Source organism: Hemiscyllium ocellatum, chromosome 9, assembly GCF_020745735.1.
Source record: "Hemiscyllium ocellatum isolate sHemOce1 chromosome 9, sHemOce1.pat.X.cur, whole genome shotgun sequence".
Taxonomy (NCBI): domain Eukaryota; kingdom Metazoa; phylum Chordata; class Chondrichthyes; order Orectolobiformes; family Hemiscylliidae; genus Hemiscyllium; species Hemiscyllium ocellatum.
In genome coordinates, this window is record NC_083409.1 from 78,952,163 (window position 1) to 78,965,183 (window position 13,021).

Genomic DNA, 13,021 nt, shown 5'->3' on the forward strand with positions numbered 1-13,021 from the left:
CTCTTGGCTAGTCATACAATTTCTCCTGTCATCCACGGTCACTGTTCCCAAAGAAATCCCCCACCGCAACTTCTACCACCTTGCCTGGCTCGTTCCCCAGTACCAGGTCCAATATGGCACCTTCCCTCATCGGACTATTGACATTCTGCTCTAGAAAACTCTCCTGGACGCTTCTTACAAGTTCTACCCCATCCAGACCTCTGACGTTAAGTGTATCCCAGTCAATGTTGGGAAAATTAAAATCTCCCATCACCACTACCCTATTGCCTCTGCATCTTTCCATAATCTGTTTACCTATTTGTTCTCCTACCTCACACTCACTGTTGGGAGGCCTGTAATACAGCCCCAACAATGTAACTGCACCCTTCTTATTTCTCAGCTCCACCCATAATGCCTCACTACCCAAGACCTCTGTGGTGTGATAGAATAAGGGATAAGCCATTTAGTACTGAGATGATGAAGAATTTCTTCCCTCAGTTGTGAAATTCTCAACCACAGAAAGCTGTTTAGGTTGGTTCATTAGAAATAATCAAGAAGGAGCTGGACATGGCTCTTACAGCTAAAGGGATCAAATGGTATGCAGAGAAAGCAGGAGTGGGATACTGAAATTAGGAGAAAGTGAGGACTGCAGATGCTGGAGCTCCGTATTGAGAGTGTGGTGCTGAAAAAGCACAGCAGGTCAGGCAGTATCCAAGGAGCAGGAGAATCAACGTTTCGGGCAAAAGCCCGATTTCTGATGAAGCACTTTTGCCCAAAATGCCGATTCTCCTGCTCCTCGGATACTGCCTGATCTGCTGTGCTTTTCCAGCACCACACTCTCGACTGGGATACTAAAATTGCATGATACTGCTGAATGGTGGTGCAGGCTTGAACGGCCAATTGCCTACTCCTGCAACTATTTTCTATGTTTACTGATGATCAAGAGCAACTGACGGGGCAGGAATTGGCCAAGTTGGATTTGTCCTGCTTTTTGTATACAGGATACACCTGGGAAATCGTCCACATTGTTAGGTAGATGCCAGTGTTGCAGCTGTACTGGGGAAGCTTGGCTAGGAGTGTAGCAATTTCTGGAGCACGTCTTCAGTACTATTGCCAAAATATTGTCTAGACCCAAAACCTTTATAGTATCAAATTTCTTGATATCATGTGGAGTGATGCTGAGGACTTCTGAAGGAGGTTCAGATGGGTCAACCACTTAGCATTATTGGTTTAAAGATATTGTGCATGTTTCAGTCTTATCCTTCTTGTTCTCCCAATGTTGAGGATGAGCATATTTGTGGAGCTTTCTCCTCCAGTGAGTCATTTGGTTGTCCACCACCATTCATGACCGGATGTGGCAGGACTGCAGAGATTAGATCTGATCCATTGTTTGTGGATTGCTTAGCTCTGTCTAACACTTGCTGCTTATGCTGTTCGGTATGTGTGTAGTCATGTTTTGTACCTTCCATTGATTGACTCCTCATTGGTGCTAGGTGGCTTGTCTAGTTTCATTCCTTTTTGAGACTTTCTAATTGATGGAACTGAATGGTTTTCTACACTATTTCAGAGGACACCTGAAAGTCGTGCACATTGCTGTGGATCTGAAGTCACGTGTGCCAGACCAAGTGGGGCAGATTTCCTTCCCTGAAGGAGATTGGTGAACCAGATGCTTTTTTCCTTACAATTGACTGTGGTTTCATAGTCATCAGTAGGTTCTTAATTCTAGATAGTTATTGAATTCAAATTCTACCACGGTGAGATTCAGCCCAGGACTTTGTGCTCTAGTCTTGTACCATGATCTTGTGGTGATGTTTAGCAACCATTATACCATAATTAGGTTGTGACTTTTTTTTTGGTAATCATCATCAATTTTAATACAAGGACTATCAAGACGTGAAACTATTTCTTAAAAAAAAGTGAAAGATACACAACTTAGAATTTAATAACCTGCACCATACAATATATTAAGGAAGAACTCCATTTCAGAAAAGCATTTTATTATGAACTAAAGTTTTACATAATAAGGATCAGCCAGTATGTTCTTTTAGTGTAGAATTATTAAATGAAATGTTAAACTTGATTGACTATTAAGATTAAACTAAAGATTGTTCCTCCCTTTACAGGTAATTGTCTTTAAGAAGCAGAGATAAGTTACCAGTGGTTTAGCTATTTGACGATAATTTTCCTCCACCTATCTCTTCCACTTTTCACAAGAAGTTTCTCTTGAAATGCCTCCTCAACTTGAATTTTTAAGGAAAATTCAGTATCTTAATTTGGGAAACTCACTAACATTACAGGCAACAACTACTTTGATTCCTTGTCACTTGGAAAAATGGATTGAATTAGTAAGTAAAATAGAAAAAAGAACTTGCTGGAAAAATTGAAATATAGCAGATAAATAGCCAGCAATACTTTAAAACCGAAATGCTTTTACAATGATTTATCACATAATTCTTAGATGATATTAAGGAAATAGACATTTAAATGAAAATGTGTATAATCAGGTGTGGACAGAGAGAATGTCATTTTTGCAATGTACAGTGAAACTGTGAATACAGTTCTAAATAATGCACACATGTTTTGACACCTCAGTGGACAACAGCAATTGAGCTAGTGTGTTTGGTGTCATTTTCTACCTTGGGTGGATTTCCACAGTGTCACTGTCACAAATTGAGAGCCTGGAATTGTCAGAGAACAATGGAGCGCTGCAGTCAGACATGCACTGGGGTGACAAGAGGAGGATTCTGTCATTAAAGAGAGCACAGATATTCTGAATACCTGGACATGGTCTGGACTGAAATCGTAAGGGAAGCAAATATTTTGGCCCTTTCGTAGGGGCCACTACTAATCCCCATCTCTTCAATCATTAAACTTATGGACTTCTTGCCAGAGTCCCAGGAGCTCTCTCATTCTTCTTATGGTAGTCGCTGGTGCACAGGGTGAGCTTGCAGGTTTTTGGCCCAACCTACCTTTTGCCATTTCTGTGTGCTATCAACCCTAGCTGAATGAAAATTCTAGGTTGAGGTGGTGCTATTGTGGTAGGCTTTCATGACCAGTTTTCCTCTAATATTATTCTGTCTCTGTAAACTGCCTATGACGTAGACATTGAAAGTACAAAACATGCTAAAAAATAAACAGAAACCATTGAGGGTATAAGTATATTCCATTGTAGTTTAGGAATTTGGACAATTTAAACAAATAATCTTCCTCTTCAAGTTAGAAATGACATTCAATTAACAATATTTTTAAAAAAATGCATGTTTTACTTGTCAATTAGCAGCAGATTGCTCCACTTTATAAAGGAGGGAAAATCTTACTATGGGTCATTTTGGTATAACTGAATTAATTTTTTTATAATAGTTGCATACATGCCTCACGTGAATTATTTATTTTTACCATATATCCTTGAATGTTTTTTTTTCAAAGCAGTGAGACATGTTCTTTTCTTCTGCAGCATATTCAGAGGTTTGATCCAGTTTGTTTGAAAGTGAATCCCCTTCGTGCTAATTCCTTCATTATGTTGGCAATGTTCTTGCAGTCATCTGTTTGGGAACATTTAAAAAATATAGAATCTTACAGTGAGAATTTAAAATAAACACTAGCTGTACAATGTGGAATATGGGAAAGTCACAAAAGAAAAGCTTCATAGGCTAAATGGCCGAATATTGCTCATCGATTTGTAAACATCCTCTTTGCTTGTACACTGATTCTACGTTCACCTATTACATACCACAATGCAGAGAAAGGCTGGTTTAAGTAAAGATTACTTTGCACGTTGCTATTCATTTGAAATTAATAAAAATGAACAGAAAGTGAACTCTGCTTTCTCTTCACAGAGCCAAGAGTGTGGTGCTGGAAAAGCACAGGTCAGGCAGCATCTGAGGGGCAGGAATCCTGATGAAGGGCTCTTGTCCAAAATGTTGATTCTCCTGCCCCTTGGATGCTGCCTGACGTGCTGTGCTTTTCCAACACCACATTCTCGACTCTGATCTCCAGCATCTGTAGTCCTCACTTTCTTAGAGTTGATTTCTCTCGACAGATGCTGTCAGACTTGTTGAGTTCCTGCAGCAACATTTGTCTTTGTTTCAGAAAATTATAGTGCATGAAATCATATTTCTAGATAATGTAACTGAAACAGCTTTCCAAATGTTCAATATAAAATTCTATTGATCACTGTGCTACTACCATGTTAGTGATTAAGTGTCCTCAATACAATTTTCAGAAGGTCTCAATAAGTTGACCGATATCCCACATGAAATGGGATCCTGTTTGCAACTTTCAGAACGAACTATATGTTATAAGGCCATCCAGCCCAACCAGTGCATGCTGATGCTTATGCCACACAAGTTCCTTCCTATCCTTCATAGTTTAGTGGAGGCCCTATAGCTTGATTAGCTTCCACTTAATCACATCTATACCATTTACCTTCCTTATCCCCTGAACACATGAGTTCCACCTTCTCAGCATTGACTGGATAAGGGAGTTTATTCTCATTTCATTTTTGAATTCTTGGTCATTCATTTTGATACATACAAATTCTTCAGCCCAACCAGTCCATGTGACCACAATCCAAAATGAAAGTAGTCCCGCTGCCTGCTCCTGGCCCATACCCCACCAAACCTTTCCTATTTATGAACTTATCCAAATATCTTTTAAACATTGTACCCACACCCACCACTTCCTCAGGAAGCTCGTTCCTTTTATTCATTCATGTCTTTTTTTAAATCTCTCTTCTCTCTCATTTAAAAAGGTGCCCCTCAGTCTTGAAATCTCCCATCCTAGGGAAAAGACAACTCATATTATTTTATAAACTTCTATCAGGTTGCCTCTCAATCTCCTCTGCTCCAGTGAAAAAAAAAACTCCCAACCTATCCAGTCTCTGCAATTCAAACCTTCTATATCCAGCAACATCCTGGTAAATCTCTTTTGAACTCTCTCTAGCTTAATAATATGCTTCCTATAAGTGACCGAACGACCAGAACTGGACACAGTATTCCAGAAGAGGCTTCACCAATGTTCTGTAGAACCTCAACATGACTTCCCAACTCCTATACTCAAAGGACTGAGCAGTGAAGGCAAGTATGCCAAACACCTTTTTAATCACCCTGTATGACGCAAACTTCAAAGAATTATGTACCTGCACCCTGAGGTCCCTCTGTTCTACAACACTATCCAAGGCCTCACCATTAACCATGTAAGTGCTACTATTGTTTGTTATACCAAAATGCAATACTTCGCATTTATCCAGATTGAACTCATTTGATCAAGTTCTCTTTGTATTCTTAGAAAAGCTTCCTCATTGTCTACTGTGCTACCAATTTTGGTGTCATATGCAAACTTACTAACTATGCCTTCTTTAGTCTCATCCAAATCATGTATATAAATGACAAATAAAAGAGGACCAAGAACTGATCTCTGTGGAACACTGCTGGTGACATGCCTCCAGTCTGAAAAGCAATGATCCAGTGCCACTCTCTATCTGTTGCCATTTCTGGTTTTACATTTTTCCACAAGTAGAAATGCTACAAAGCTTGTTTTTATTGGAAAATGAGAATCGGAACACTTCCATACCTAGGGTTTTGGCTTCTGAGTCCTGAAGCAGCACACTGGGTGAATGCACACCAAAGTAGTTCATTCTACCCATCATGCCTCCTCAGATCCCATGCTCCCAATATGCTACCTCATAATTCCCACGTATTCATAATTCACAGCAGCTCCATGTCAAAACAAATCCTGGGAAATACTAACAATTGAGTCCGTTGAAACTAAAACATTACATGTATGTTTTTTAAAAAAGCTGCAGATGATGTGTCTTTTCGATTTCAAAGCAGAATGCCTGTAAACCAATGAAGTGTAGCGAATGGAGGTTTTTAAAATGTTCAACAGCATGGCCATGTGTTTCAAAGTTAAAGATCCCAGAACATTTAAATCACAGTGCAAAATATGTGAGCAGACTCTTCTACAGATATAAAAGCATTATTGCACTCAACCCATTGGAAAAAGTACTACAATGCATCTCAACATTTACTTTGTGATAGTTAATGTAATCATCAACTTAACTTTGCAAGACAGATTCCTGTGATGAATCAGCGTTTAAAAACAAATCCAAATTATACATTAGTGCCTAACAGCAACATTTTAAAGAGGCAAAACATTTAACTCTGAGGTGCTCCAGGTTCCTTAGATGACTTCCCCCAGTAGTTGTAAACTTTCAAACCTTGTGTTGGTTTTTTTTAGGGCTTTGAGAAACTGCATCACATCAATAGCCTTGAGAAGGAAATTCAAATAACACGGTCCTCACAAAGGTGAGCCAACCTCAGAAGAGATGCAAGTGGGGTTCACAGCTGAGGCCTTTCTCAAATATAAAAGGACCATACAATAACAGGTTGCAATAAACAAGACACTGCCAATTGGAAACTTGCAGTCAAAAATCAAAAATTCTTTCTTTGCTAATTTCATTCCTGCTTGCATCTTTGAATCTGATGTCAGTGATATTGAGGAATTGGGGGAGGCAGTCATGATGTTTCAAAAACTAATTCCCTGCAATATGACAACCTCTTGAGTCCTCCCTTGGGATTATCTTCTCAAATCTTTCACTTATTTACTCCAACTGAATTCCTCACACATCATGACTTCTAAATGGAATTCTCTTTTTCACTGAACATCTTGCACCCATCCCTGAACATCCCACTTTTGACCTTATGCTGGAGGGAAGGTCATTGGTGAAGCAGTTGAAGGTGTTTGGGCCGAGGGCACTCCCTACAAAAACTGAGATGATTGACATTCAACAAACACAACTATCTTCCTTTGTGCTAAATATGACTCCAATCAGCAGAAGGTTTTCCCTCAGTACCCACTAGCTCCAGTTGATGGAGCTCTTAGATGTTTGGTATGTGGTCAATTGCTGACTCAGCAGTCACTCTTACCTCACCTCTGGACTTCAATATTCTTGTCCATATTTAGACCAAAGTAGTAATGAGGTCAGGAGCTGAGGGGCCCTTGCGGAACCCAAACTGAGCAACAGTAAGCAGAGTTTTCTGAGACAATGCCACTTGATAACGTAATTGCCAATCCCTTGCTTTGTTATGCTGATGACCAAGAGTAGACTGATAAGATGGCCACTGGCCAGGTTTGACATTTGTCCTGCTTTTTGTGAACAGGAGATGCCTGGGCAACTTTCCAAATTGTCTGCAGTACTGTTAGAGAAATATTGTCAGGACCAGTACAGGCAAAATACTGCAGATGCTGGCATTCTGAACAAACACAGAATGCTGGAGAAAGTCAGGCAGAATCTATGGAGAGAGAGAAAGAGGTACTTGAAATGTTAACTTTGTCTCTCTGTCCATATATGCTGCCAGACCTGCTGATTTCTCAGTCAGACCCACTGCCTTTACAGTGTTTTCAGCTGAAATCATAGGGAGTGAATTGAATTGGTTGAAGATTGGCACCTGGTTTGCTGGAAGCCATAGAAGGATTGTGCACTAGATAGATCTGGCTGAAAGCGAATCACACTTCTTCAATCTTGTCTTTTGAAGTGAAGTACTATACTCCCCCAGGATGAAAATATTTGCGTAGCCTCTCTTCCTGTTAATTATTTCATTATCCATCATCATTTATGACTGGTTATGCAAGACTGCAGAACTTACATCTGAACAACTGGTTGAGGGCTCTCTATTGTATGCTGCTTCTATTGTTTGACATGCAAGTAATCTTGTCACTTCACACCAAGCTGACACCTAACTTGGTGCTAATCCTGGCATGTCCTCCTACACTCTTCATTGAACAATGAATGGTCTTCCAGCCTGGTGGTAATGATAGATTGGGACAATGTCAAGGTATATACAAGGCTGAATACAATAAGGTTGAATACAATTCTGCTGCTACAGCTCATTGACCTCTATGTCTTGTGGATGCTAGAATTGCTGGATTTGATCAAAGCCTGTTCTAATCAGGACAGTGCTAGTGCCACACATGATGGAGGGAACTTGCAATAATAGTCTCAGCCACCAATACCAACATGGACAGATGCATCTGCTACAGTTGGATTGGTAAAGATGTGATCAGGTGTCTTTTTCTCCTTTTGTTGGTTCCCTCACCACCTGCTGAAATGTCTGTTAGGACTCAGCCAGCTTGGACAATAGTGGTTATATCCAGCTGCTCTTGGCACTAAGTACTGAAGTCTCCCAGCCAGAGTAAATTCTACACCATTGTCACTCCTAGTGTTTTCTGCCATTTTCCCACTTACTTTATGTTTAAGTAACCATCTATAAATATTACAACAGGATGGTGGATGAAGACTGTACACCATATTCCTGCAAACTGATGAACATTTATTATATATTTACACTAGGTACAGAAAGACAGTTCTGCACTACTTCAGTAGAACCTTTTTCACTTGTTCCAGTTTCATGTGACATGAAATCATTGATGATACAATCTAGCCATTAGTTCTATATTATAGATAGTGTAGTTATGTTTTGTTACAACCGATGTACGTGAAATCCTTTGAATTGATCAGATAGGCAAAGTCACACTTCTAAGTTGTACCCATAGTGCATCAATGTTTAAATAGTATTGGTTAGTAACTTTCTTTAGCAAATAAAGAAACACTGCAACACTGGTCTTACACTCATTGCTGTACTGCTCTCCTCTGGGGATGGTGTCAAATAGGGCAGGTCTACCCACAATTACTTGACCCAAGGCATGTTACTGTTTCAGTTGCTTCTGCCTCCACATTTTTTCTGCTACACATTAATATTTATCAGCCATTTAGTTTGCTCCACAGTTGCTTGCACACAATTTCAAAATTGTTCCAACAGCGTAAAGCTGAAAAACAATTTTCACTTTCTCTCAGGTTTTGGAACGACTGAATGGCCACACAACTGGTCTGCAGACTTTTATGGTCTGATGATTTGAAATTTTTCTCATGTCTTTTTACATTCTGTGAGCTCTGATTGGCAGGTTAATTCAGGTCAATGGATCACTTAAAATCTATAATTAGGCCAATTCCAATAGATCCAGTAGGTTTAAAAAAAACTCACATTGAATTTGAAGGTGGAGACAGGAGCAAAATTTGATACTTGCAGTTTGGGGTCAGCTTCCCAGCACATTCCTGATTCTGAGCGATCTTGCCAGTGATGGAGCTATCACAGTTACCTACTCAGCAGCAGCAAGTAGCCAACAGGTCAATTAAGGGATCAAATGGATGCAACTTTCTGATACCACTGATATCTCCACAGCTCTAGATACCCACCCCTGTTGAAACAACAGGACAGCAGCACTTTGCAATAGGCAGGAGGGTCTTGTCACTGGCCCACAGATATACTGAAAAAAATGCAAAGCCACCAGTATTGGTCTGTGGATCCACAAATGGGTCCCAAAGACTAATAAATCTAAAAGGATGTAAGATTCCACTTGTTATGCCAGGTTTACCAACTTAAGACAGAAAGCATAGAACCTATTCATAAGTTTATCTGTATAAGACAACCTTATTCCAAGTTGCTCTTATTGACTGTCCCAAACAATGTTGGATAATGTGAATGTGCAATAAACAAATGGAGTAACGATCCACAATTGCAGCAGCAGTAGCAAATGTGAGATATCAAGTTAAGCATGGAAAAGCACAGCAGGTCAGGGACCATCCAAGGAGCAGGAAAATCGACATCTCGGGCAAAAGCCCTTCATCAGGAATGAGGTAGTATTCCTTCTGTCTTAGTTATCTTTGTCAAGAAATCACAAAGAGTCGCCATTTCAGGTATTCTCTAAACAACTTCTTCAGATATGTTATGACACACATCTGGAATGGGTGGGATTCGCCCCTGGCATTGTGGTCCAGAAATAGTGAAACTACCACTATACTACAAGGGTTCTTAACAGTCGCCACATTTATATAAAATACTATCACACGGAACCAAGAAGTTTTAGTTCCACCACCAGATCACCTATGACAATTTTCACCTATTAACTAAAGAATCACCATTTATTATCCATTGTTAACCACTACTCCCTGTGCATGATCAAAGGCATTCTGAACTTTAATTGGCTTGTCAACGCACAAACAGTACATAATCAATCTCAGATTGGCTAACCAGTGTGTTTCCAATATCTAACTGGTTTCTTTAAAAGTGATGATCATCTTACTGATTTCATTTCCTCCTATAACCTGACTTGCTCTTTGAATCACTTGGAGGATCATCATTTTTTTGTTCCTTTTAGCTTACTAACTTCATGGATCTCTACAAAGATAACTGCAGACTAGTTTGTGCAACTGTTTGAGAGTATGTAGTGTCGCTTCCTAGTGATTTAATATTGTCTCAAATATCGAACTGATTCTGGAAAATTCCTCATCCTACCAATATATTTTACTTATAACAACCATCTGTGATGCTACAATAACTATTTATGACTGAAATGCGTCAACTGAAATTAGTTTCATAAATTGACCCTGGCTCTTTCTCATCTTCTAAAGAAACAGGAGTCACATTAGTAAGAACCATAGCATACTTCAGAAGCTTTTAGTGATTAGTTGACAGTGAGGTTGCTGTTACCATTGCAAGTTACAGCAAAATAAGTAAATAACAAGTTCAAAATATGTAAAAAGCAAGTTCAAAATAACTATATAAAACTTAAATACATAGACTAGGTACAGACTTCGTGGACGGCATGGTGGCACAGTGGTTAGCACTGCTGTCTCACAGTGCCTGAGACCCGGGTTCAATTCCTGACTCAGGCGACTGAATGTGTGGAGTTTGCACGCGCTCTCCGGGTTTCCTCCGGGTGCAAACACCATACAGTCACTCAAGGCAGACGCCAAACCCAGGCCCCTGGCAATGTGAAGCAGCAGTCTTAATTACTGTGTCACCATGAGTTTATAGTAGATTGAACCATAAACACATGACCTTCCTTTTGCCCTCAGCCCTGTGACTATCCTCCCTTATAGGATGTAATAAATAACCACAATTTAATATAATTTAATTCCTCATTTGCTTACTCAGGCCAAAATTATTGAAAAATAACTTAGTCCTTCAAGACCAGTGTCATATGGTGGTGGAATGCCACATTCTTAGGTCAAAATTGGTAATGGAATAATTTTATTGGATCAGTGGATTATACACCATTCTTAAGTCCTTATACAGCAGAACACTGTTTTCTTTATAAACATAGGCCCAGAGTTTTGCTCAAGTATGCAAAGATGCAAGTATTTCCAGCTCCATGAATACAGCCTGATGTCAAGTTTTCAGTCTGGGCTGGCGTGCTGGATTAGAAGTTTGGGTAGGCAACCCTTAAAGAATCGAGGAGGCTAATGGGTACAGAGGTTGGCTGGAATATAGGCTTGCCTCAGGAATCCACTCCTGTCTCCAAAATTTTGAAATATAGAAACAAATGATGAAACGGACCTCCAGCCCTCACCTCACAAGCCCTCACAGTCCAAATGCCTCATAATTGAATTTTCAATGTCGACGTAGTTGCTTTTAAAGGGTGGATATATGGAGCTGGGAATTCTCTTGTTTCTATGCACCTGAACTCAGTGAAAATCTGGGTTCAAGGCTGCCAAAATCTCACTTCAGTAGAGTTGGCTGTGAATTGAACTGGCCAGCTGACCCTGTAAAAAGTGCATGTATGAAACAGACCCTGACTCTGTCATGTTTAGGGGCAGGATTATGATGTTTGGAGAGAGGCTGTCTGTCATAGATAAAATCTGGTCTATAGTAATTTTAAAATGGCCTGTAAGAACAGCACTTGGAAAATTGTGACTTCTGTATATTTTTATTCTTTAAAAGATGCTATAGGGCTGTAGCAATGGTAAAAAAAGACACTTGCCAATGAACCTGGAGCTGGTGACTTGCAATCTTTGACTGAACTGAAAAATAACACAACTCACCAGCTTGCATCTATTTTAATTTTACTCTGCTTATCCATCCATCTCCAGCCCATTATTGCTTTTGCTGCTTTTTCTTCGCTTCATCTGATCCACCACTGAATCAGTGGATCTTTTTGGAGCTGTGTTCTACCTTCAGTGACTGGCTCATCGGCTCTACCAAAGTTGTAATTTATTCCACTTTCAAGGACTGATTTTTCCTGGTGGAAGATCAATTAATAATTTTTGGATACATGAAAAGCTAATTTAAAAGATCTCAAAAAATGTCTTGCTCACAGATCAGCAAATATTAAAACAGTAACTATTTCAGTATGTTCTCCACCACTGAGTTGCAAATCCATTTTTTATTTCTGCAAATTTATGGCGATTTGATGTACACAAATTAGCTGTAAGCTTTTTATGTTTGCTCTAGTAAGGACAGGATAGTCTGTTTAGGTAATTCTGTTAAAGCAACCTTACCTCAGTAAAATAAAATCTCTACATCCACTAATTAACAGAAGGAATCCAAGAACCATTATGTGAGGATGCTCATTTTGTAAGTCTTTGACTACTTGCTACCTTCTCTCAATGGGAGAAGAAATTAAAAACTAATGAACTATTAAAATAAGACCCCTCAATTGTTTTTGCTATTGGACATCACCCAACAAACCTGCTCATTCTTAACACACAAGTCCATTTGGTCTGGAAGAAAAAATCATTTCAGAATTTTCTTAACTGAAACAGATTTATAACTAAACTGGATAATATGCAATGAGTATAATGAGTAAACACCCCAAACCCAAATAACCTTCTGAAATTGAATACTTAATTTAAAAATGTATAATTTTCAGCAGAAAGATATTTTGCTGAGTTTCTATTTCCAGCCTTCAAATAAAGGTAGTATTTCTCTGTTAAACTATACATTCCTGTGAGCAAATCAACGAAAAAGTAATGACTGCCAATAAAGTTCACAACACAGTTTCTGCAGCTCTCCTGTGTGCTTTGTGTGCAAAATAGATTAGATTAGATTACCTACAGTATGGAAACAGGCCCTTCGGCTCAACAAGTCCACACCAATCCTCTGAAGAGTAACCCGTCCCCCTTGCCTATATTTACCTCTGACTAATTCACCTAACACTATGGGCAATTTAGCATGGCTAATTCACCTGACATGCATATCTTTGG

The 13,021-nt window shown here is 39.4% G+C and overlaps 1 protein-coding gene across 1 annotated transcript in view; it reads right to left on the reverse strand.

Annotated features, from left to right (window-relative positions):
* Nucleotides 1–1,959: 1,959 nt before the first annotated feature.
* LOC132818784 (ERI1 exoribonuclease 3-like) overlaps nucleotides 1,960–13,021 on the reverse strand; it is a 425,305-nt gene continuing 414,243 nt past the window's right edge. Inside the window, exon 8 of the mRNA XM_060829868.1 lies at nucleotides 1,960–3,521. Coding sequence (XP_060685851.1) covers nucleotides 3,439–3,521 — 83 coding nt within the window. The 3' untranslated portion in view covers nucleotides 1,960–3,438. The remainder of the gene's footprint in view (nucleotides 3,522–13,021) is intronic.